The 26,591-nt window shown below is 38.8% G+C and overlaps 1 protein-coding gene across 1 annotated transcript in view; it reads right to left on the bottom strand.

Moving 5' to 3' along the window:
- The window catches only part of LOC111612029 (zonadhesin-like), a 45,835-nt gene extending 26,139 nt beyond the window's left edge, over window positions 1-19,696 (bottom strand). The window contains exons 1-32 of the mRNA XM_023351710.1: window positions 19,669-19,696; window positions 19,313-19,457; window positions 19,061-19,212; window positions 18,595-18,773; window positions 18,351-18,416; window positions 17,804-17,957; window positions 17,309-17,408; window positions 16,862-17,034; window positions 16,382-16,618; window positions 16,113-16,300; window positions 15,839-15,959; window positions 15,372-15,522; window positions 15,112-15,251; window positions 14,195-14,341; window positions 13,797-13,907; window positions 12,427-12,582; window positions 11,201-11,317; window positions 10,953-11,114; window positions 9,901-10,119; window positions 9,554-9,724; window positions 7,433-7,573; window positions 4,654-4,832; window positions 4,277-4,379; window positions 3,990-4,148; window positions 3,085-3,247; window positions 2,699-2,802; window positions 2,024-2,203; window positions 1,702-1,923; window positions 1,341-1,520; window positions 1,046-1,237; window positions 686-835; window positions 457-560 (exon numbers count right to left, since the gene is read on the bottom strand). Of these exons, the coding sequence (XP_023207478.1) occupies window positions 457-560; window positions 686-835; window positions 1,046-1,237; window positions 1,341-1,520; window positions 1,702-1,923; window positions 2,024-2,203; window positions 2,699-2,802; window positions 3,085-3,247; window positions 3,990-4,148; window positions 4,277-4,379; window positions 4,654-4,832; window positions 7,433-7,573; window positions 9,554-9,724; window positions 9,901-10,119; window positions 10,953-11,114; window positions 11,201-11,317; window positions 12,427-12,582; window positions 13,797-13,907; window positions 14,195-14,341; window positions 15,112-15,251; window positions 15,372-15,522; window positions 15,839-15,959; window positions 16,113-16,300; window positions 16,382-16,618; window positions 16,862-17,034; window positions 17,309-17,408; window positions 17,804-17,957; window positions 18,351-18,416; window positions 18,595-18,773; window positions 19,061-19,212; window positions 19,313-19,457; window positions 19,669-19,696 (4,794 nt within the window). The remainder of the gene's footprint in view (window positions 1-456; window positions 561-685; window positions 836-1,045; window positions 1,238-1,340; window positions 1,521-1,701; window positions 1,924-2,023; window positions 2,204-2,698; window positions 2,803-3,084; window positions 3,248-3,989; window positions 4,149-4,276; window positions 4,380-4,653; window positions 4,833-7,432; window positions 7,574-9,553; window positions 9,725-9,900; window positions 10,120-10,952; window positions 11,115-11,200; window positions 11,318-12,426; window positions 12,583-13,796; window positions 13,908-14,194; window positions 14,342-15,111; window positions 15,252-15,371; window positions 15,523-15,838; window positions 15,960-16,112; window positions 16,301-16,381; window positions 16,619-16,861; window positions 17,035-17,308; window positions 17,409-17,803; window positions 17,958-18,350; window positions 18,417-18,594; window positions 18,774-19,060; window positions 19,213-19,312; window positions 19,458-19,668) is intronic.
- Between the last annotated feature and the right edge of the window lie 6,895 nt (window positions 19,697-26,591).

Raw genomic sequence — 26,591 nt, 5'->3', positions numbered from 1 at the left:
CCACATAGCCTTTATATGTAAAAGTGTTGCTCATTTTTGTGTCGGTTTACGTTTTAAGAGCCACTGTGGATAATCTGAACAAATCTGGGGGATGTACACAAGAACAAATTATTAAGGCCCTTTTAACAATAAATCCCATCGGGGTGCTGTGGTAGCGCAGAAGCAAAGCACGACCCATGTATTGAGGACTTAGTCCTTGTGGCAGCTGTCACAGGTTTGATTCCCGGCCTGGCGACATTTGTCACATGTCTTCCCCTTCTCTCATTACCCTCTTTCTTGTTGAACTACTTTCAAATAAAGGCCACTAGAGCCAACAAAACCTTTAAAAAAACAATACATCCTATCAAACTACTCAAGCTTAAAGATAGGATTTTTTGATGTAACAAGGTTACATTTTATGAGACGTATAGTTGAACATAAGCGTAAATAACAAAAAAATAGACGAAAAATCCTCACCTGACTTTCGGTGGAGTTTGGGCTGGTTGATCCTGCAGGACAGAAATATCCCTCCTGACACAGACCTGAGGGCTGTGACAGACCAAACTGAGAGCAGAACATCCCTGCAGACATAATACAAAGAACCATTAAACAATATACATTACCATGATGCACACAAATATTTTCCAAAATATAATTCTGATTAGGTGATTAGGAGAAACTATTTTAATAAAAACTGCTCCCTAACCCGCAGGACAGCGACTGCAAGCATCTGGACTGGACGCTCCAAGCCTCCTCTGTAGTGTGCCAGGTGGGCAAGGGAATGCATGCCCTAAAATCTGTCCCGCAGAACAGTAATGTCCAACAGGACAAAGTACAGGCTGGAGAGTACCTTCATCTGAGACACACCAGAAAAAAAAACATCAACTGCTCAACCAAATGCATCCTGAAAACTTGCTACTTTGTTGCTTCTATAAAAAGACAACACATTGACTAACTCCATCCATTTAACAGTTTATCATGTACTTACAAATTAAATCACATTTTTTATTTTAGCTGACTGCTCCTTTTGCTGCAGATTGTGTTAGAACAATGTGTTGACTCACACCTTGACAGTAGTAACCAGGGGTACAGGTGGTGCAGTTGTCTTGGTGAGTGTTGCTCATTTCAGAGCTGAACGTTCCTGCAGGACAGGCTAAGGGGATTGCTGTTCCACTGGGGCAAAAGAAACCAGCTGGACACACAGCCTGATCTGCTTTGGTGGACCCCCAGTCACAATAAAACCCTGCCTGGCAATCACCTGACGAAATGAGTTCACTGCTGGTTTATATGTATTCTAATACTATGACAAAAATGACAACTTTTTATTTATTTTCGATTTATCCCAATTAGATTCCACCTACCTGCTCTCAGCCCTTGTTGGCAGAATATCCCCGGCGGACAGAGAGATCCTGTCATATTGTCCTTTGGATTTGGCACCTTTGCACCCATCAGACACAGAAAACCTGCCGCACACGATCCTGAGGGCTCCACCAAACCTTCGGATCCACAGAAATGGCCTGCCGGACACATTAAGCACTGACCTGCAAACAAAGAGACCGGCAGCTGTGACATCAGCTGCCAAACAGCGAAACAAGCTATCTGCCTCATGCAATTCATCGGCATATAGTGCGGACATGCTGTTAAAAGTGTTTTGGGGTGTGCTAACTGTAATTTGCTGAATGTAATTAATAAAAACATAATAAAGGAAAATCCGATTTCCACCTGTAGAGATAAGACCCTGGCTGGAGCTGTAGGTTCCTTTAGGGCATGGAACAGGCTGATTGTCCAAGCTATCTCTGGGACAGATGTGCCCAGCTGGGCAGGGCAGAGGACTGGAAACTCCAAGAGAAGTCCCTCTGGTGGGACCAGGATTCAGAGGCTGGCAGTGGAATCCCGCAGGGCAGGGAATACACTCTTTCTGGCCAGGTAAATCCTGGAACCAGCCTGGAAGAAGCATTATTATGGGAACTATAAAATTCTAAAAAAATATTAGGAATTCATAGCACTTAAAATGAGAGGCTTTGTAGAATTGGCTATGGATTACCAGGTGGACAGGGTTTACAGTCATCTTTGCCTTTGCTTCCAGGATTATTCTGGTAGAAACCGGCTGGGCAAGGTAGGGGAACACTGGTGCCTTCTAGACAGTAGTGGCCTGCTGGACAAATACCTGCAAAGTCACCTGATCCTGGAGAAGCAGACTGAGAACCCTCTAGACAGTAGTAACCTGAAGGAATAAAAAAAGTTTAACCAACTGAATCAGGCATCTTATGAATATCAATTTGCAGCACCTTATGGTTGGTGTAAATTTGTACAACTTTAAGATTTAAAAAATAAGATTAAAATATTTGGAATTGTGACAAAAAACAACACAACTTTTGGTGCCACCACGCAGAGTGAGCAGCAGGTTAAGGGAGACTAAAAACAACAACCTCCACAGCCAACTGTTAGAGAACAAGCATCAAAAAGGGGCGTCTTGGCTCCACCACGTCTTTGCTCTCTTGAAGCCAACCAGTTGCTTGGGAGGCATTCAAAGAAAAAAAGCCTCACGTGTTTAAGCATGCATTTAGCTAGATAAGACAAACATGATCTATTTTGACATCAAATACTCCACATGGATGCGACGGGCTGACATTGTTTTCTTGACAGGATAAAGAAAAAGAGAAAGTAAAAACACATCTTTGCAAAAAATGTCAATAGGTTTGGGAGAGACCATGTTTACCTGGGAGACAGGGACCAGAGACTGAAGAGAGACCAGGTTCTGAACAGTAAAAACCAGGACTGCAGCTCTGACACTGAGAAAGGTCTCCAAGCCCACTTTGCTCACTGTCACAAAACGTTTTAAAAACACATGAGCAATTGATAATAAGACACAGGAAAATTAAGATTGGTATGTTTAGTTGTATCATTGTAAAAAAAAAACCTTACTAATAAGTTGACAGTTGACAAGAAATATAAATACTTAAACAACTTAGCAAAAATCTATGTTACCATTTTCTCAAAACGTCAAAATCAATTACATTTCACATCAAGTCATATTTTGCAGATAACATAGTATGTGCCACGGAAAGACATTCAAAGGTTGAAGAGATACAACTCAATTTGCACCTGTATGTTCCTTTAGGGCACGGTTTTGGTGCAGAAGTCCCCATGGGGCAGAAATACCCAGGAGGACATGGGAATCCTGTCAGACTGTCTGATGGCGAATGATCAAAGGCGCCGCCGACACAAACGTACCCCTCAGCACAAAGCCCACTGGGGAAAGTCCTTCCTGGAAGCACATTTCACTTTAAATGTCTCATTATACAGGAACTATACAGCACTAAGATCAGTCTGACTTTTTAGCACTTCATTTAAATTCCACTAGTCTGTTTAAATTTGGCAGACATTCATTGTGAGGATCAATGTCATTCATTTTATGGTTTAAAACAATTCATTTGAAGTTGTGTTTTTCCAAAATGGGAAAATGTTATTACATTGGCAATGAGCTTTAAAAGCTGTTTTCATAGCCTTCAGCAAGCCTGAGGCATAATTCTTTGTGCATATGTGTCCACTCTAAATCAGCATTGGTAGATCTTAATCAAAATGTTGGTTTTCTGGCAGTGTTTCAGCACCTATGCATAACACACACATTTGAATACGGTTAAGATCCTAAAAGGTTTATGTTAGTCTTTATTATTCATTTATTAAAAGCCAATTCTAATGTTCCAGGTAAATTGTGCTGAGATCTTGACCATCAAACCCAAATCCTGATCGGTTTCTGACGATAAATGTTCATAAACTTCATAAGGTTGGAAATCCAGCATTACTGACTTGAATAAGGCAGGTCTTCCATTGCCCTGGGGTGAATCTATTCTATTCTGAATCTTTCCACTCTGAAAAAGAAACATCTCAAACAAATCACAAAAAGCCTAAAATAACATGACACTCATGCTGATAATGAATGGCTGTGAACTTCTGACTGGCACTCTAGCTTTCTGCACAGTGTAATTTCCTTACACTTTGAGGAATACCTGCTCCTTTGCAGTACATGCCAGGGTCGCATGGTGTGCACTGGGACTGCTCTGCAAGTCCTGACAAGTTTCCATAGGTCCCTGATGGACAAGGATGTTGATTTGCTGATGCAGAGGGGCAGTAATGTCCTCTTTCACAGGGAAGCGGATGACTCATTCCTGTGTTGATGCAGAATTCCCAAAGAAACATTTCCTTTGCTCTCATTAAAAACTACATGAATGAAGGCTAATCAAAATTCAGTTCTTCATCTGCTAAAAGTGTAGTCACTGACCAAGTTATGATTTACCCTGATTTTGACAATAGAAGCCAGGAGGGCATGTTTCACAGGTCCCTTGGCCCTGTCTGCGCTGGTAGCTGCCAGGAATACAGGGGGTCTGTCTCACACTGCCCTGAAATGACAATTAAAATGATTTTACAAGACTTTACACCTGGGGAACAGCAGCTATCAACTGTGATAACTGCAGAGCAGTGATAAGAATGGAGACAGACACAGCACAAGGTGAAGACTGACACAGACTGATCCAGTCTGGGAGACAACATTAATTGACTGCAGGATAAAGTAATGTGCGTGTCATACCAGAGCACTCTGCTGTGAGGAAATCTCATACAAAATTCAGCAGTGATGACTGACAAGAGCTTGAGGACTAATGGAACATGGCTGACCTTCTCACAATAATGTCCAAGTGAGCAGACATGTAGTTGTGGTCTCTGAGAGGTCTGTCCTTCAGGACAATAGTAGCCCTCTACACAGTGGCCACTTGGCTCAGTGCCGCCTCTTTGATCGCAGTAGTGACCTGGAGGACATGGCTGACATGTCTCCACTGTGGATCCACCAAGGAAACCTGGGGTTAACACACGATAAACATACCAGCAGAAGAAAATGTTAAACAATAAATTGATTGCCCAGTTACACATAATTAAGTCTTTCAAAGATCCATGTGACATGTTAATCACAATAATGCTTTTGAGCCGAAGTCAAAATGTTGGGTTAATATATAGATAATATATTAAAAGTTGAAGCATGCACTCTTGAAGTGCAATCATGTACTTGAAGAGTGCAAGTTTATGCCTAAGCTTGCATTTTTCTTAGAATGCAGCAATGAATCAGTTTTATTCTGTGAATTAAATAAATTTTGTCTTTTTACAACCACGGTTAATAGAAAACCTAGTGATAGGATCACATTCTGGCACTATCGCAGTTATCCCTTTAGCCTCAAGGAGTCTCCTTTACAGCCAGTTGTTGAAAGTCGGGAAAAATTTGCAGCATTTTGGGTTTGGACAGATGAAAAAGACTTAAAGATGGAAGGTATGATGACCTAGTTTTAAAGAAATGTTACGGTTATGTAAAAAGAAAATCTTAGCAGGGATCAAGTAGGGTTCCCCTCAGTGTATTATAAGCCTGGCGGGCCACCAGGCTTTACTTGTGCCCCCACCAGGCTAAGCATTGCTTATTTTTTTAAGTCTTTTTAAAATGTTGCAATTTTAAGGCTTTATAGTTAGTATTCAAATATTAATCTCCCAATCTTTCAATAACACATAATTATCAAATTATATTTTCAAATTTCCTGGCAACTTTAAACATTTTTTTAACTTAAAAACATGACGCGCCGTTGGATGAATGACTGCTGAGCGCCCCACCCACCAGGCTTAGCAAGTTTTCTGGGGGAAACTTTGGATCAAGTATTAGCCTCCAAACCTCTGTCTCATAGAGAATCAAGCATTTTATTGACTACTACATCTGCTACAATATTTAAAGAGATCAAAAGACGTGTCCACACAAATTGACTTCAATTGGATCAAAGGAGATGTTTTTCTAAACCCTCATAACGGTAAAACATCTTTCCACTACTTGCCATATGTGGTATACAGGTGTAAAAATGCCCATGAAGCTTTGTATACATTGGCGAAACTAAATAAGATTTCTGAAAACAGATGTAAGAGAGATGTAAGCACAGATGGCCATGATTTGTTCTGAAACAAGTTTACTTTGCCTTCATTAAAGAGAGGAAACAATACGCAGCACCGGTTAAATTTTGGATATTTAAGAAAACAATATCAAATCAGTATGTGAGATTAAATAATTAAAGCATTAATATAGATAAAAATGTCATTTGAATGCAAACTACAAAGTACCTGCTCCCTCATCAGTTTCTAATTCATAGCCACACAAAGAAGCTACGGAACACCTTAATGAGCTTCTAGCTGTCTGCAGCGAGACGAGAATATAATTACACGATTAAACCATTTTATGACAATAATTATTTATAAGGGCCCAAGGGAGGTAAAACAAAAAACAAACAAAAAAACTTCAGTGGCTGTTTTCATATTTTTCCACATCAGTGAGCCACAAAGATAGACATTCAGTTCATTTGAGGACAACAGGGGGGAAAAACTGACAATGATAGCAGAAGAGGATTGGGTCCTGTTTATCTCAGCTCCGGTTTGTGTCTGAATACTCATTATTTCCATCTCACGATGGGTAGGGATTACAGACGTGTTCAAAAATTGTTTTACAAGCAGTTTTCTTCAGAGAAAACTTATCAAAGTAATTTAGTAATTTCAACTATATTCCAAAATGTCTCACTTTTAATGGTTCCTAGGGGGCATGGCTTGGGAAGAGGCGTTCCAACTGGGCAGTAGTGTCCAGAGGGGCATGGGTTGACATAAGCATCTGAGGACCCCCAGGGACAGTAATAACCACCCATGCATGGCCCTGCTGGTGCTGTTAGACCCGTCTGGTTACAGTAAAATCCGACATCACAAAGCTTAGGATAAGCGGATCCCAAAGGACAATAAAAACCTGAAAAACAACAACAGCTGTCAATAGAACTATTCAACTGCTATAAGATAGGAAACTCGTGAGGATTATCTTTTTCTTTTACGCAAGCGCTCGCCTCGCACACAGGCATAAATACTGAATCTTTTCTTTTCCATCTAGCAGAGCTTCTTTGACAATTCAGAGGAACTAATTACTTTGCTGCAGGAATTTGAATTTGTTCTTTTATGGGCTGATATGAGCAACTACTTTATAGTGCCTTTAGTCACATCGTCACCACCACCAGGCTTCTTTTGAAGAGGGAGGTCACAATATGACATTCAGACTTTCACATCTTCAAATGAAGACACTTGGAAAGTGAGGCGCATCGCATAGAGGAGGCAGCTCACTTTGCATAACCATCAGCATCTTCTGCTGCTTTGATTGACAGAAAAGATTGTTTAATCATAGAAAGTGCATGTAAACACTTTCTACAACTACTGTAAAATGTTTTGTGTCACTACATTCATTATTTTTTCAAATATCTAAAAATGCTCGAATCTTAGACACACTAGACACACGCATTTGAAAGTACTTATATGTTACAGCAAATATAGTGACAATGTCATAAGATGAAAATGTCCATAGCAGAGGGGATAAAGTTATATTGTGTCAGGATTTACTCACCCTTAGGACATATATCTCCTCGGTAGGTGGAACATGCATAATGTGGACTCTTGAGATGTTCTGCTAAGTGATTCACATTGTGATCAGAATCTGCCAGAGGCATCGCGGCTACTTTGATCCAGGTAGCATTTCTCCCTGCAGCTGAACATGGCAGACAAAGCTAAAAAACTGCTGGTTTTACATCTTTTATCAAACGGACAGTACACAAACAGAAACAGCTGTCTGTTTCTTAAAGGGAAGGGGGCAATGGGGAATAATGCAAAATAGACTTTTTTTAGCTGTACTACATGTTAAAATGTCATTCCCTCAGCAAAAACCTACCTAGAATGTTGCTTTGATTTATTTGTGCATGTTTAAGAAATCCCTATGAATCTCTTGTGGCAGCCTTTCAAGAGTTCCTTAAAGCTGCAGTATTCAACTTTCAGAAAATACAGTATATCTTTTACATATTTGTTAAAACTGTCTCTTTGTCCAGACAAAATAAATTGAGAGTGGTAATTTGAGATAAAAAAAAATAGCTATAGGACTGCTCAGTGGTGTCTCACTGCCATTTGCAAAAATACACTGCACCAGGTCAAAAACAACCAATCAGAGTCAGGAGGAATGTCTTTGCACTGTCAGTCACGCTCGCATCACAATCAAATCAACATTTTTTGAAGGAATAACATCTCAATATGATACAAAGCTCAAAAAAGTCAATTTTACATAACATCCACTAATGACACAAACAGAGCCACTTATGATAAGCCTCTCTAAAACAAAAACGTACTATAATATTTGTAAAAATGTGTATAAAACAGCAGAATGACACAAACAATAGAATGTGTTCTTGCCAAAAAATATATATTTTTCTAGTCAATTCTACTTATATAGCACATTTTATAACAGGAATATGCTAAACAAATTTGTGGTTGTTCATTGGGAATACATAAAAACAATAGTTTTTTAGAAGTGTAAAGTTTCTCAGATAAGGAATTTGCCATTTTACCATGGTTTTTACTTTTCGGATCTCCATCAGTCAAAAGGTCACAGCTCTAAGGATCGTTTTGATAAAACATTATCAATTATCATACTTTAAAAAAAGGTTTTTCAATACTAAACCCAAATGAATGACCAATAGCATGTTTGTATTTTAACTTCCCTTTTAACTGTGTGTGTGTAGCATTCGCTTAAAGTAACTTTTCAGATCAAAACATGGGCATAAAGAAAATTAGCCATCTTATGGACTTCTAGAGTTTGAGTCACATGACAACTAGTGTTCTAAGAAATATTCTTTACAGCTTCATCAATGTGGTGTAACTAAATCCACATCACTAAAATACAGAATGACTGTAGAAAGGAGTGTGTTTTAATTGCTTTGGATCAATACCACTATTTTTCCCACAACCAATGCAGAGCTTCCTATGATAAAGTATTTTGATGGCAGTTGCTGAAGAGCGAGTTGTATTGCACAACAATACATATTATAGTAATGATGCAGCTCAAACCCAGAGCAAAAATTACAATTCATACTAAATTCATAGCAGAATTTTCACTTAAACTATCAATTAAAACTGAGCTCAATAGAGAATGCTTTGAAATCTCTGGGTTAGGGGTCAGTATGTTTTATTTCTACACGACAGCCCTCTATCAACATTTCTCTTGACTTCGTCCTCGATGGATAAATCTCTACTGTAATTCTCCCTTTATGAGCCTTTGTTGAATCTGCAGTCTGAATTTTTTTCATCCATTCATCCATCCATCTTTTTCTACAGGGCTGCAAAAACATTTGGTGAGATACATCCTGAAGTCCACCACAAGGCAACACAGATAAACATGGGCAAAGGACCATGTATGTTAACACACATACTTAAGAACTAAGTGACCTAAAATCATGTTTTGAATTGTGGGAGTGCCAGGAGAGAACCCATGCATGCACTGGAAGATCATACAAAGGAGCCAAGTAGAACCAGAACCACGGAACCTCTTCCTATAAGACAACACTGCTTCCAATGTGCTGCCCTGTTTCTCTAATTTGTATGTATAAATGACTATAATACAACTGAACAGAAAATGTTGTAAAATGTCCTACTAAGAAACATTTACTGCACTACTTAAATGTTAAGAAATGCATAACAATACCAGATTTAGAAGAAACGTTGAAGCAGGACAGGTTGTACATCCACAAGACCAAGTCTATTTCCATCGAGTAAGAGTCCAGGATTTCCACAAGACATTTTGACATGGAAGAGTTTGCTCGTGGTGTGGGGCTATCAGCACCTCCAGCACAGAAGAAACCAGCATGACATAAACCTAGCACAAAGAGCCATTATTTCAGAAGAGATGGGATCAAACAATCTGTTATTAAACCCATAAATATGTGGTTGTATTTTGTCATTATTTGATTTAAGCCTTGAAAAAAAGAAAAAGAATGTTCCACACCTGATACAATACATGCATAGAGATTTAGAATAAAGCAAGTTCCCCACCTGAGGGTTGTGAGGCTCCAGGAATGAGGCAGTATTTCCCTGGAGAGCAAGGACGGCATTGAGAGAAGGATAAAGCTCCAGGTTCTGGAAGAAAACTGCCAACAGGACAAGGCTTGGGTGACCCACTTCCCTGAGGACAGAAGTGTCCCATAGGGCAAACATCCCCATATGGCTGGGAGACAGGTGAAGGCTCGGTGGAACCCTGGGAACAAAAATGTCCTGTAGTAGAAAATACGGACAAATAGCCCTCTAAGGATTACTGAAATATTTAAAATTTTACCATGAGAGCAAAAGTGTTCCACAGAAAGAAATGAACACATAATGTTAAACTTTAATCATAAAAGACATCCAATAAAATTTTAACCTGGCATGATTACTGATGTCACAACAAAATATTTTCGACACACACATTATTTTCAAAACATAATCATACCCAAATTCCCCTCCTTTTGAAGATAGATCTACAACTTTAACGCTGCTTTTTTTATCTTTAAATTTCAATTTATATTCAGTCTCTGCTCAGGTTTGATAAGTTTATAGTTCAGGTATTCCAAAGCCAAAACAGATATTTAAAGAGTCCTTTTTGTTATCTCCTTTATTATCACTTTCAACTTTTTCTTTTACTTTTTGAGATAATTTGTCTTACCTGTTATACATCTAATTTGTTTATGACAAATTAGCGAAAATCATGTTGGGCAATAAAAGCGATAAGACTCAAGTGCTAGTGGAGTCCAACTTTCATGATATAGACTTATGACTTCATAAGTATATATCTATATCTATGATATAGACTTATGGATATATCTATATCTATGATATAGACTTATGAATTCAGAACTATTATGTTTCTATAATTGTATCTCTTGTACATTCTGCTATCATGGATGTAGGACCTATAAGTGATCCTATATTTTGACTGAATTCTGCCTCAGTCATTTTCATATACATTTACCAAGTACTTATCACTCTAACTTGACTCCACAAAATGTTATTGTACAAAAATAACTTTTATTAGCTAGGTTTGTTGATACACTGCTTGTGAGCTGACAGACCTGGGCTGCAGGGTCCAGACGGTTCTGTCAGAGCATTGCTGTTACAAAAGTAGCCAGAGGGGCAAGGAGAGCAGTGGCTCAGGGACATCCTGTCAGCTAATCGACTGACATAACCCACCGGACATGGAGAAGGAGCAGAAGAGCCTTCCAGGCAGTAAAAACCTGAAGAGAAAAAACTCAAAATGGAAAAAAACCCAAAACTATATACACATTTAGAGCAGATAAACACATTCGAACATTTAATTTACCAGGTGGACAGCTATCACAAACTGACTGTCCAGACAAAGCCTGAAACGAGCCTGGACTGCAGATGACTGGCTCTGCACTACCAGCTGGACAAGCATAGCCAGGTGGGCACCGGTATTCTGTGAAATAATCAGACATAAAACCCCAGATTGTTATTTTGCTTCCACAATGGCTCCATTTTGAAAGAAAAAGTTACATGGTGTGAAAAAACTTTAATTAGTATATGTATGTGTTAATCCAACAATGTGGCAACTATCCAGTGTTTTAATTCATGCAGTGCAGCACAATTTAAACAATGCAATGATGATCTTCTTCTGCATCATACAGGCCACTTCTATGGCATTTATGCAATAGATACAATATGGAGATCAGCCATAACATACCCATAAACTTGATGAGCAGTTCAGAGTTTATTTGGGTTTCACTCTGATTAAATCAGTACACGGGTTACTACTACAATTTATGCTCTGTTTTCTTTACCATAGTAAGTACAGCTTGATCAGTGCCTCTGTGTTTATATTTTGTGTTTTAATGAACCCTCAGTTGGTTCTGCTTTAGGTTTCTTCCTATTAATATGGGTGTTTTTCTATCCTGTCACTAAAAACATGGTCAGTATGAAGGATTGATGCAAAGTCAGCATCACAATGCAAGTTATAGTCCTCTGTCGCTACATGCTCATGCAGGAGAAGTGAATACTGCAAGTCAGCAACTGGATGCAATCAGCTTGAATTCAAAAGAAAGAAATTAAACCAATTATTTATGTCATCCAGCATTACAAACCTATCTTTTTGTTTTTCTAATTGGGTTAAATCCAGTTATCAACTCCACATGTTAATAAGTATTGTTCACAGAATTTATTTCTAATTAGACAAATTATAGTAACTGTTTTATATTTTATAATATGACTGCTTAAAAATCCTATATCATTTTACAGTGAGCATGAACTATGTATGGCTGCAATAATTACAGTCTGTTAACTGTTATTAAATTTGATAGCTTTTCTAATATTCTCTTCTTCTCTTCTTCACATTAGAGCTCATTCTGTTTGGTTACTGCTTCCATTATACAGTTTGTTCACTGTGATTCATTTCAAAAAGGAGTAATTCTTAACTCTCTCACTGAACAACTGCCTCCTACAAACATTTCTTTCTAATTGCCTGAAAACTGCTACTCTCAGAAGAGATTTTTTTTTCCACAGATATGATTTGTACGATGTTGTGAATTACACCTGGCTGATGTCCAGACGGTGATCCTGTTGGACAGAACCATCCTGGGGGACAGATGAGGCCCACAGACGTCTGAGCCCATGAAGGGCAGTAGAACCCTCGCTGACAAGCTTCACAATCGTCCTCAGAGTGAGCTGCAGTCCTCCCCAAGAAAGTACCTATTCAAAGAAGATAAATGACCCTACATGCAAAAATGATTCACAGTCCTGCTCCCTTTTGTCACATACACAAATATAACTATACAGACTTTAAAGGGTATGGCATAATTGTCATATGTGCGCCACTGCTCCATTTACTCACCTAATTAAGTACCTATCTGACCATTCTGACAGCTTTATTTAGGTTTTACATCTCTCCATAATGTTGTAGATACATTAACCTATCACACATTCCCCCTGGGAGAATTATAGCCCTTCGCCGTACCTATTGAAGAAGTGTGTTAAATGTGTGAGGTCAGAAGCATTTCTCATGTGTGGGTGTGACGAACCATTTCTGTGGGAGCCTTGTCAACAACGCAGTTGTAGCAAAAGATAGGACACCCACAGTTCTTGTCAGGAGTTCATATACACACAGTATAATCATAGATGTTATAAAAAGCTCCTGATGATTAATGTTGGTCTAAAACCTAGTTTGTGTTTTAAATCCTTGTCCTGTAGAGGTGAAATTAATTTTGTCTAAAACTTGCCACCTGTTGATTTGAGGTGAACTTAAATAATTGGGAGGTGATTTCATCCTTCACCTTTAGTCCATCTACTTTGCACCAATACCTCTTGAGCAAAGAAAAATGAAAAAAAAAAAAAAACTCAATATGGTGCATATCATGTTCAGTGGTGCAGTGTCTTTTTATATGAATATTTTGTCCCTTAAGCCCAATAACAACATTCTTGACTCATCAGACTATAAAACCCCTATCTCAGATTTGAGCTGGTAAAAAGCCCAGCAGAAGATTTCAAGTTTGAAAGAGATGTTTTTCTTAAAAAAAAACAACTTTGGGTGTGTTATTTTTATGTGAAATATTGCTTTAAATGCTTAATATTGTTTAAAAAAGCATTAGTTCAATTGGCGGATTATTTCACTTATATCAAGACATTTTTCCCCATGTTATAAGTGATTCTGTCAAACAAATTAATACTTTTCATCAATATTAAGAAATTGCTGACTTAAAACAGGTTCCCATTTCTTGCTGAAATGTCACTTGTAAGTTAGTTCTGTCTTATTTCAAGTGTAGTAAGATATTTGCAATAGGAAAAACTAAATAAAAAATATTTGGAAAGATTTTTGATCTAGTACACTAGCTCCTTTATGTAAATGGCTGACTTTAAATGTTAGTTTTTTTCTTCATGAGCTCTGTCTGTGCATGCAGTCTTTCTACCTGGAGGACAAGGGCTTGGTGTTGCGCTGCCTTGTGGACAGTAGTATCCCGCGGGACACACATCTCCATGGACTGAATCGCCATCAAATCTGGCTGAAGATTTCACTTCACCTGGAACAGACAGTTCAACTATATTGGATGCCTTTACTGGCTTTGTTGACAAGTTATCTAACAGACTAAAATATTTACCAACTTTTGTAAAAATAAGAAAAAAAACCTGCTAAAACCTTTAAGATTATTAGAAAAATCTTAAAGGTGCAAGAGAAATGCCAAAAAATGTCTATTTTGTTTTTACACAATTTGAAATTTCACTCTGAAGGTATTTTACAAAAGCCCTGCTCAGAATGTTGCAATGCATTTATTATTATTTAAAGGTCAAGTCATGAATGAAGTGCTACCAGTCATATTTCTCAAAGGTGATGCAGCTTGTGATCCCTCTCTGCAGTAGAAACCAGGATTGCACAGTCCAGATGGGGAAGATGCTCCAGGCTTAGCACAGTAGTGGCCAGGCAAACAGGGCTGACATACTTCTATAGACACTGCACCTAGTATAATATTGAACAAGACAAGAAAACTGTTGATTGAAAGAAGAAATAAGGTATGGGATGATGCTGTAATTTCAAATATATCCAAGCTTTTCTGACATACAGAAGGCTTCTTCCTTCTGTATGTACAAAAATTCAGTACAAAAATTAGTCCCATTGTGAAAAAAATGCAAGTGGCATTTGAATTATTTAAAAGCACACAATAGATCAGGCAACAAAATATTCAAAAGTCTCCATTGAAGTCATTGTTTTTTTCATCAGTCAGTAATTATTTCTTATTTATTTTTACTTTACTTAATTCAATGTACCAAACTGAATTCGGTTTTCGGCGAGTTACCAAATTAATATAATTGTAACTTTTTATATTTAAGTTTAAAAATTACATTTGTATTTTGATGAAGAGTACCTCAAATAACTTAAATCTGTCACCTGCTTTTTTTCTCAGTGAGATATTAGAAAAAAATAAGTTACTATTTCAAAGTAATTTTATAAAAGCATTTATGATTTTTTATATAATTAATTTGTCATTTTTCTTCAGAATTTAAATACATCTTTGTAGTTCAATGATTCTTCTTTTTACCAATAGTTTTTCTTTTCACTTCGCTATATGAACTGATATATAAACAATAACAACTTTGTTGAAAATATAGGCAGTCCTAAAGGCTAAACAATTTTCAATGTGATGACTGTTTGGAGTGCCATAGTTGACTTTTTATTTTCATAATTCTGTATGTAATGTATCAGCTTTTTTAATTAAGGTTTTATGTCACCATCTATGGAGCTAAAGGTGCCTGCAGGGCAAGGAACCATGTAGCTTGTGCTCTGTGGACAGTAGGACCCTGCAGAGCACCGCCGTCCTGTTGGACCCTCCTCTGGTTGGGCCGATAGAGAACCTTGGCCACAGAGGTAACTAAGGAGAGAGGTCATTACAGCAGAGGTAAACTGAGGTGATATGTGGACAAATAACAGAGAAGCAAGATCGAATCAAACAGAGAGAATTTTCAATCTTTCTGCAAACATGTTTATTTACCCAGGAGAGCAGAACCCTGAGGGAGTAGCCAGGCCTGAAGAACTGCAATATCTCCCAGGGGGGCAGGGCTCACAATCAGACTTATTGGACAATCCCATCTGGCTGCTGAAAGTGCCAGCTGGGCATGGGAACGCCACACCAGTCTGGGTTCCTGTAGATAAACATGTATTGAATCTACAGATGGTTGAGGGCTAAACATCAAAGAACGTTTTATGATGACCGTGCCTATCTCGATTATGCTCCGTAATAACCATTTGCATATTTGGAAAGCAGTTTAGCGCTACAGTCATTCATTCAGGAGTGCAAATAGAACAAGTTCAGCAGAGCACTCGGCGGTAGTCAGACAAGCAATCTCTCCGAGGTCGAATGCAACACAACCTGTGTCACATTTATCGGTGACGTTATAATGCAATGAGGCTGTACATTTGTCATGAATGTGTCATTATATCCGATGTACCGTAGCTCACCAGGTGGGCAGTAATGTCCTTTAGGACAAGGCACAGGAGTGGAAGTTCCAGTCACTTGGTCAACATCTGCGCTGACCAAGCCAGGACAAAAAAATCCTGCAGGACATTCAATGCAGTCAGCCTGTAAAGACGTAACATAGAAGAAAACTGAATGTACATCCACTCAATATACTTATTAGGATTATTTGGGCTTTAGATTATTTAACACATGCTACTAAGTTGTATTTCATTCTGAAATATAGCAAAAAAAACAAAACATTTTTGTCCTCCTCACCTGACCTGGCAAATTCTGATATGTCCCAGGCAAGCAGGGCACCTGTCTACCAGATCCAGGTGGGCACTTGCTTCCTGGTGAGCAAGTTATAGAGTTCTGCAGGTTGCCGTTTTCTGTGCCTGGACAGTAATAACCTGCTGCACAGACATGAGGAGGAAAAGAGAGCCCTCTGCTGACACACAGAAAACCTACAAAACAGAAACATTTGTTAGGCAGTCACTGGTGCAGTTTCTTAGGATTACTGCCAAATAATTCAAATTAGTTCCAACCTGGAGGACAAGGTAGGCAGTCGGAGATATGATTGTTTCTGCTCTTGTTGCTGTAATGCCCTGCAGGACAGGGAAGTGGTGCCGAGGAGCCCTGAGTGCAGTAATGTCCTTCAGGACATCTATCACCCGTCACCCCTCCATCCTCCGGTGTGGGCGACCGAGCACCAGAGACACAGTAGTAACCTGCATCACACAGGCCGGATGCGACATCTTTGCCAGGAATCGCACAGAATGAGCCTGTTGGAAGAAAAAATAAGAAAAGCCAAGATATCATCTCTATGCCGCTGGAAAAATAAAAAGTGTTGTAAAATTTGTGAACCTACACTAAAATACATAAATCTAGACATTTTGACAACCCACTCTGAAGTGGATTATTTTAGCAACAGAGTTTTTAATTACAGCAATGATCATTAACAAAAACATAACCCTGTGTCAACTGCTGAATCTTTAATTAATCATTAGCAGTAAATGATGTGTGACCTGGAGGGCATGGCAGGCAGTCCAGGGGTTTTGTCATCCGAGTGCGAGGATTGAAACTTCCAGCTGGACACGGGAACTGGTATTTGGACCAGGTTCCGGTCGGGCAGTAATGACCCGGCGGACACTCAAAACTCCCCAGCAGAGAAGTGTTACTTTTGCCAGGGCAATAAAATCTGTCGAGGCAAAACAGGAAAAATAATAATTTAGTTTTTGGCTTCTGTTGAATGCAATGATTGATGATGGTCCTGTGCTCCTGTAAATTACGCAGAACTAAGAAAAACAAAACTAAACTACAAATGACTTGCATTCAAAAACATCAGAAGCAGATTCCTTATACATGCCGTAGGAATATTTACAGGTCCTGCACCTTCTGCTGTGTATGCCTGTGAAAATCTGTGTCAGCTTACAGTTCATGGAGACCCTGTGAGTCTTGATAAGCAAGCATACCCCTGGGGACAGACACTGCAGCTGGCTTGGCCGTCTTCTGTGCTGATGGTTCCCCGGGGACAGCGCTGAGGAGCTGCAGAGCCCTCTGAACAGTAATAACCTGCTTGTGCAGACAAGTGCCATGAAACAGAGACACACACAATCCACAAGGATCAGGGTTTGGTTACTGATCCCATCAGAGCAGCTGCTTCTGTTTGGTGTGCTTAGCTTGAAAGAGGCTGTTGTTAACTTGTATGCTGAGCTTGCTTTCAGGTTATGTAAATGAAAAACATAATCGCTTGTTTAAAAATCCCTGTATGTACTGCTTGTTAAATGTCTTAAGAACATAGTTTTGTGTTGAGGTTGACTTCTTGAGCAACAATAAATACCTGACCTAATTATGACCACATTTGTATTATTCCCCCAGTAGCTCATTTGCTCCCCAGGATAATCTGTTAGCCACAATTTTTTTTTAAAGAAGACACTAAAGTCGATATCTCAAGAGTGCTTGAGCACCTTTTGGGCATGGCCCTGCATGATTGTCCTTAAGAGGAGGGTCAGGACGATCTGCACCCTCCACACAGAAGAAACCTTCCCAGCATTTTCCTGAAGGTGCCGAGAGCCCTGCTGAGTCACAGTAGTAACCTGGGAAACATGGCTGACAATCTTCCTATAAGAAGATAAAGAGCCTGTTTTAGTTCAGACCAAAACTCTGGGAGTAACTTTTCTGATAACTTTATACAATGCACTGAGAAAGTATTCATAACGCTTACACTCATAGCACCAGCAGCTTTAATGTATTTTATTGAGGCTTTATGTTATAATAAACATAATAAGGTTGTAAATAGTTAGAAAGTGGAATAAAAACTTTGTGTGCTGTTAAGTAAAAGCTGAAGAAAAGCTAAAGAAAGGTTTTCACATAGTATGATGCTGCCATTACTATGTTTTAATTTGTGTCTAAAACTTTTACTTTTTGTCTCTGTGCCTCTTAGTTTTTGTAAAAGTAAAGAAAGTTTTGTCAGTGTGAAGAGGACAAGAGAATCACATGCAGAGTGAACGTAACCTTGGAGGCCACTTTGGTGATGTTGGAGAATGTTCCAGGTGGACAGGGCTGAGGATGGATGGTGGCCTGGGGACAGTAGTGTCCAACAGGACAAGGTCCTCCTTCTGGCGAGAGACATGTCTCAAACAGAGCACTAATAGATAATTACTACCAAATTGACAAAGACATTAGCAAAGCAACATCTAGGATCAGTTACAGTAAATGTGTGATTTAGCAGAGCATTTGTGTAAAGACATTTACTTACCTGCAGCCTGTGAGAGAGGCTGTGGAGAGACGTTTCCATGTGAACAGTAATATCCTTCCTGGCACGGTCCGGTGACAGCTGTGGCATTTCTGGAAGAACAGTAATGGCCTCCGTCGCATTGTCTGCACTGGGAGACAGACCAATAGCCAGGTTCTGGACCGTAGGTTCCTTCTGGACAGCTTCTCAAGGCAAATCCAGTCCCTTCAGGACAATAAAATCCTATAGGACAAAAACAGAAATCATGGAAATGGAGAAATATGAAAAGATAAAAAATATTTGGATACATTTCTATGCTTTTTTGTGTCTGCTTTTGGCAAAAATATCGTAGTATAATTTAATGGATAAGAATTTTTTTTTTTCAATTACGTTTATGAAAAATAAGCAAACAAAAGAACAAACAACAAACCTTCAGGACAGAGGTACAGAGAGCCAGACACACAAAACCAGCCTGGGAGACAAAGCTCACACTGAATCGCATGTGTTACAGCCACATAGGTCCCTGGATTGCAAGGCAAAGGTTCAACACTTCCCTCGGGGCAGTAGTGACCCTCAGGACAGGGTCCTCCTGAAATCCCATCACTGGGGGTTGATGTGACAGCACCCTCTATGCAGTAATATCTGCATAAGAAACGCAGCAAAACAAAATCGGTTTGATTACGAGATGGCTTGAATGACTTTGACTCAAACAAAATAAAAACAAAACACAGAATGGATGTACCCTTTACTGCAGAACCCGCTGGGCTTAGTGAGGCCAGCAGAGTCACAGTAAAATCCCCCCAAACAAGCTTTACAATCATCTGGTCTATGCAAGCCTGAGCTGTTTGACAAACTTCCCACAGGGCAGGCTTTGGGGGCTCCGGTGCCTGTAAAGACAACAATAAGAAAAACTGCATTAAACAGGAGTTTGAACAAAAAATAAAATAAAATAATGTTGAAATTATGCATGCACATTGTTTGGCAAAACTATATGGCGTGGCAATGTTTCGCACAGTATGATCAAACTATAAGAGCAAGTGTACAAGTGAGACACTCCTATGAAGGAACGAGTGTTGGGTGCAGCGTTGGCTTACTCACAACAAATCGGTTTGCCCTGCAGCAGCATTTCTAAGAGATGGGTCAGCCAAGTGAAAGAGGGCATGTGTTGGAATTATTTCAAAGACATCAGGAAAGCAGAAGCCGAAAGATGCGTGTTGTCAGAACTTGTTAATGGCCTCCAAATGGTAATTAGCATGAATAATACATTACAGCCATATAGTGTAATGGGCCAAAAGGGTAATAATGTCCTCCTCTATTAATTTGTGTACATTGCGCTTTTATCATACGGATGTTTATATGCATTATATTAAAAAACAACAACAACGCTTTAACAATGTGCAGTGCATAAACAGCTACAAGCTGATTGAGAAGAGGCTGGCAAATAACCTGAGGGGCAAAAGTGACCAGGTGGGCATAAGGAGCCTGAGAATCCATCCTGAGGGGAAGGAGAAGATGCCCCAAGCTTGCAGAAATATCCAGCATGACAAGGTCCTATGGATGAAAGAACATAACAGATCTTTTCAGTAATTTTATTCAATACATACATACAGCCCTCTAAAGATTAGAAACCTCTTTTAACAAGTAAATCACACAAATTGTGTTACTTTTAATCCAACAGTTCAACTGTGGAACTGTTGAACTGTTGCTGTGGAAAGTTTGTTGGTAAAATTAAAATGCACCAGATCATATAAAGGGTTTACACATAATAAATCTAAACAGTGGTAGCTGGATTGTTGCCAGGACATCTGTGTCCACCTCACCTGTCGGCTCCAACAGTCCAACGGAAGGACAGTAGAGTCCAGCAGGACAGGGGACACACCCAGCTGGGCTGCTTGTTCGCTCACTTGGGTTGAAGGAGCCAATGGGGCAGGGGTATTGGTTGGCTAGGGCTGTACCTGCAGGGCAGTAATGCCCTTTAGGGCAGGGCCTGGGAGAGGAGGCATTGACAGGACCCAGTCTCAAGTCACAGTAGTACCCTTGAAAGAGGAGAAATGCTTATTTTTAAATTAATTGCCAGTACAGATCAAAAGTGGAGATGTTTGTACCACTGCCTGTCATTTTTCTGTACTGCATACAATCTATTCAAACTCGCATTATTATAAAAAATCTGATTTCACAAAGACATTTTTAGACCTTTGAAAGTTGTCATTTTAGTTGGACAACAGCGATAAATGGCTAAATGGCAAAACTGTTAAGCTCTTGGGTTGTATTGGTGTTTTGATTATTTAATTCTAGTTTGACTATTTTGTGTTCCTTAGTTTCTTTCTTTCTGTCATGACGTGTGAGTTTGAGGATGGACCAAAATGCAGACAGGAGTTGGGAGCATGGATCATGTAGAAAGCATTAATGAAAGATTAAAAAACGAAAACTCACAGGGGGCACAAGGAGCCAAAGCAGAACAAAAACCATAAATCCAAGGGACACGGGGAAGAAACGGGGAGAATAACAGGGTGTAACAGGAACGACCAGCAAGGAGTGTGAGCAAAAGAAGGGTTTAAATACTGTGAGGGTGAATGCTGGAATAAAAGACCTGCAATGATGAGCTAACGGGTTGCAGGGGTGAAGGGAGAGAGCAGCAGGCAAGCTGAGCAGATTGAAAGAAAATGGCACAGGGGATTGAGTGAGAGTATACAAGGGACTAGGAAATGAATCTAATAATAAAGAATAACTAGAGTTAAGAAACAGAACTAAAACTAGAGTAATAAAGAATAACTACGCACAAGAAATGAACCTAATTAATTATAATCACTCAGAAAGGATTAAAGTAAAACATAAACAAGACTGATTTAATCAAAGAAAGAGACCAACACCAGAATTAAATAGCCAAAACAACTCACGATCCTAACAAAATCATTCATAAAACTTGTTGAGATTAAAAAGAGTTTTAGTCCCGCTCACCAGCATCACAGATCATGCATGATCCCTGTTTGTCTCTATCCTGGTATGTTCCTGATGGACAGGGCTCTGGAGCTAAACTACCCTCTAAGCAGAAATGACCAGAAGGACACGGCAGAGCTGTTGCAACACTCTGACCAGGAGGACACCAATATCCTAAAGTGTTAAATAGAGCACAGTCAAAATATAAAAGTAAAACATGAAAGTTTTAACAAAAAAAACCAGATAGCAAACTCTTTTTTTTTTTTACAAACAAGCTCATGAAACAGAGTGTGGATTGACCTTGGCTGCAAGATCCAGTAGGAGTCCTAAGTCCCGCTTCTCCACAGTAGAATCCGGCCGTACATGGCTGACAGCTAGCCTCATTAGTCAGACCAGACAGAGAGGAGAAGCTTCCAGGTGGACACAACTCTGGCTGTCCTGATCCTTCCCCTAGACAAAGAAAGAGGTCAAAAAGTCATCAGTCATTCTTCTATTCATTCATCTTATTTGCACATCAATTGCCACTGCAGGGTAATGAAAAGGGGCAGATCATTTATAGCTAAATAAACTTGGCTGAATGTATGGGCAAAACTCCATGTGCTTTGGCATTTTATTAACAAGCTAACACACAATGAAATAAACTGAGTCACACAGATACAGACAGGTAATTTAAGAGTTTTATCTACCCAAATCTGTTAGATTGTTTCAGGTCTACAGCCCATCCAATTTATTTTCCACTTTCTCTTTCGAGAAGTGAAAGTGGAAAGATAAAGTCAAGATAAAAATAATAACAAAAAAAAACAATACCTCAGAAGTACCCTATTGCTCTCTGTTCTATTTGGCTACAAAGAACAATTTATAAAAGTTATGTATTTCACTGTGTCCACCCAGGTTGCACTCCCCATTTAGTAATGTAACACTGATTTTTATCAATAAAAAGAAAGTGTTATCTTTCTGGCCTGGGTGGTCCATTACTATTTGGAATGGTTGTTGCAATACAAATGTATCATTGTCCTTGTTCAACACCTCGTTAAATGTATCTCCTGTTATCTATTTTCCTACTAGTGCACTTTCACTTCACATAGTTTTTAGCTTGCTTATGTGGGTCTCACCGCAGTATGTCCCAGGAGGGCAGATGTTGCCGGTTTTCCCATCGGTTGGTCTGCTCTCAGTGGCTCCTTGAACACAGTAATACCCAGGAGAGCACGGCCCCACTGGCAAAGCTAAACCTTTTTGGATAACATGAAAACATTGTTATTTTTGACTTAATGCAAGCAGCTCATTTTGAAATGACGCAATTAAAAACAGAGATTTTCAAACCAAACAGAAATTTTCAGCTTTTTTTTAAATACCGGCAATAAAAACAAAATTAATGGAATGATGTGGTCTACAATTAATTGCTCATTTAAAGGTTTGGTGGCAGGATTTTTTTTTTATTTGTAAAATGAAAAACAACAAGGACACTGCTCTTTTCAAGTGGGAGACCACAACTTAGTTTTAAAAAATTAGCAAAACTGAAATATGTTCCAATCCTAATCAATAGGTCATATTAATACAAAGATTAAGCCTGCTAGTGTTAGTATGATGCTTTAGCAAACAGTTTTTGCTGAAAAGAGATTTTGGTTTAATAAGGACTGTAGCTATAAGCCTAGGTGTAAAGTGAGATACATGTTTAGAAGCAAGTATAGAACTGCCCACGTGGGATGTGTTGTCAGTTTAATGGTTTTCCTATTTTTCATACCTAGTATCAGTTATTAAACACTAAGTAAGTGCAACTATCTTGACAGACACCTTAAAGTGAGCGTGATTGACAGTGCTAAAACATTTTTCTTGCTTGATTGATTATTTCTGACCAGGAGTGGTGTATTTCTGCAGATGGCAGTAAGGCCACAGACAGGAGACAGATAAAGTCAAATTTTTCACAAATTGTCTGACTCATTATTCCGTCATCCAAAAACCGTATTTTTAACTACTGCACCTTTAAAATGGTAACTTAACGTGACTTGAAAATGTCAGTGTGTTGGGGCTTTTCTTAAACGACAACAAATGTCTGAAGAATTGTTGTTTTAACCACCGATGCTGCAAGTTCTGAATTATGCGGTTTAATTGTGCATTCAAGTTTTATGCAGAACTAGAGTTTTAAATTTCCTAAATTAGACAGGAGATCCCCTGAGGTTAAAATGCAAAAGGTAAAATTAAAAGTTTTTCACTAGTCCTAACCTTCACATCTTATCATTAAATCATTTTCACACATGGTACTATATAAAGTGTACATGTGAACATGTTCAGTTTGTGCTTAAATACATAACACACAAAAAATACACTGCTATTAGCCAGTATTGCAGTGGTTGGCTTGTCACCGGGCAATTAGTACATCCTCCTGTTTTTGCAATTTGCAAATGGATGTTGGTTAAGTTTAGTCTAGCATCATTGCTAGATGCACATTCTAATTTCAGAGGTAGATAAAAAACCCAGCACTTGTATTGTTGTTGTCTGCTTATACAACAAAGCTCTCTTTATAGTTTCTGTGTCAAGACAAAAACTGCCTACTTCAACAACAACTCATTTTGGCCGTTATTTATCACTGTATTTACATGTAAAAAGTAGATTTTACAATTTCTTGGATACAACTACAGGAATACGACTTGAGTACCATTACCCAAGTAAGACAGTTCAAGAACTCTGGGTCTAGTTAGCACTCTGTTGGAGCAGCATTTTAACACAGGAGCTCCAATTAGGACAAGTCAGTTAGGAGCTCCAATTAGGACAAGTCAGAAACCACAATAACTGGATTGTCAGTGATTGAGTAAGAAGTGCATGATCAAAACATCAATGTAGACGATGAAATACTGCTTGAATGCAGTGTTGTCTTACTTTCCTCTGAAGTTATTAAGGTTTCAACCATATACTTTAATGAACTTTCATAAAGTACCATATTGGGTCTCAGTGTCAGCATATCTCTAATCTCTGATCATTACGTGTTTGTCTTTAATGTAAAAATGAGTTAACTAACTAATTACGTGAAAAGCAAGATGCTTAATCAGTGAAAACCATCCATTAAAATAAATACTTATGACAAAGATTCATCACTGCTGCCACCTCTTTCTCACTTTCTCATTTTAGCTGGAATAAGATGAAGTGAGAAACTATCAAGAAATCTGATCTATCAAAATGTAAGCCATTGCTTAGAGGCATGTTTTGTAGCCCAGAGTGTGAGGGGGGGTCATTAAACTTCTTATCAGCACTCTGCTCAAGAATCAATGATGCATGTTGATGCATTTGTGCACAGGGCATGGCCTAATGCCACAGCCATGAAGGCATCACTGAAACTGATTTATTTATGTTCTGGAGCAACAAATTCAGGCACCCATGCAATGCCAAGTCAGAAAACTTTGCTTGAATAAAAATGGCAGCTCCACATTATGCTCATATTCCTAAACAACACAGGTCTGCAGGTAGAGGTATAAAGTACAACTTCTGGAAAAAAACGGATGTATTAAACTCCATAAAAACATTACAAAAAAAATAGTAAAATATTCCTTTTTAATTATTGGTCTATTTATAAAAGTCTTTCAATAAAATAAAGTTACAGAAAAGCTACAACTCTGAAAGAGATTTTTATGCACAAACTTGTGTGAATGGCTGCTCTGCTCGATGAAAACAAAGAGCTTAAAGCAGAAAGCATGAGGCAGGCAAGGGGAGATATGCAGTTTGCTAATGTGTTAAAGCTTTAAGATGTAACTTTGTTGGAGATATGTGAAAAACTGTCAATCCTGAGGTCCAGAGCTGCCACCACTGGAAAGCTCTTTGAAATGAATAATAACAACAAAGGAAGTCTTGCACTACTGAACAGCCGGAGTCTGATACCAAGGAAGAATGCCGCAAGATTTTCCTTACAAAATTAGAGAGCAGGGTGTTGGTCAAGAGGTGACAACATACCACTGCAGCTAGATTTATTTAAAACTGTATCACACAGTGAAATAATTACTGCATTTGTCATAAATCCACATTTTACTGTTAAAACCAAGATTTTTAATGTGATATGAGTGTGTTGTAAGTTCCAGAGAAACAAATTGACTAGTTGGAAAAGACAGTCTGGCCATATAAATAGAGCTGTCGTGTTAAGGCGTCAGAGGTGAAAAATCTTACGGTGCACTTCTCCACTCCGCATCTGCAAACCTACCAAGATATTGGCTCTCAGGTATACTGACAGACCCAGCAGAGACAACATTAATCAGATAATCCTCCCAGGTGTCACAGAACTTTAAAGGAGCTGAGCTGAGGAGCTTTAATCCAAAGTAATTTACAAAGGAGGATACAATAGTGCAGCAAATACTATGCTAACAAATGCTGAAAGAGAAAGTGTAGTAGACAGTTTATGGAAGCACATGGTAGCTTGTAGGTTTTCAGATTCTCCCTGAAGAACCAAAACTGTAAAAGTTTTCTTGTGGAATAATCTGTTTACATGACATTTGTGCACATCACAAAAAAGTTTATTTTATTTAAAACTTTTATTCTCACCAGAAAACCCCAGTTGAGATTAATACTCCCTTTTACAAAATGGTCTTTGTCAAGTAGTAAGCGGTTTTAAGTGCACTTTCAATCATAAAATCATACAACATAAGCAAGCTTTAGCAGAATATTAGATAGTCAGGAAATTGCTTAGACATTCAACAGAAGGTAGAGGATCAGGGAGGGAAGAAAGCAACACGCCATGTCTACTAATCGCCCTGCAAATACCATCCCTACAATAACCAATGGTGGAGGCATCAAGGTGTAGAATGATGCTTTATGATGATGGGAAGATCAACAAAGCTAAAAATCATCAAAAACTGAAAGGAAACCTTTAACAGGCTGCAAAAGCCTTGAGAATAGGGTCAAGGTTCACTTTTCAGTAGGATAGGGATCCCAATCTTTTTACTCCATTAAAATGCCCTAAAGTCTGAGACTACAAAATGGCAAGTTGTGAAAAGATTTGAAGTGGTAGGAATACTTTTTCAAAGCATAAAGAGACAGAAATGTATTAGAAATCAGTCAGTCCCCACAAAGATTAATAGCTGTTGTGGTTTTTAGAATCTAAATAC

Source organism: Xiphophorus maculatus, chromosome 18 (genome assembly GCF_002775205.1).
Source record: "Xiphophorus maculatus strain JP 163 A chromosome 18, X_maculatus-5.0-male, whole genome shotgun sequence".
Lineage (NCBI taxonomy): Eukaryota > Metazoa > Chordata > Actinopteri > Cyprinodontiformes > Poeciliidae > Xiphophorus > Xiphophorus maculatus.
This window is presented reverse-complemented; position numbering and strand designations above follow the sequence as displayed.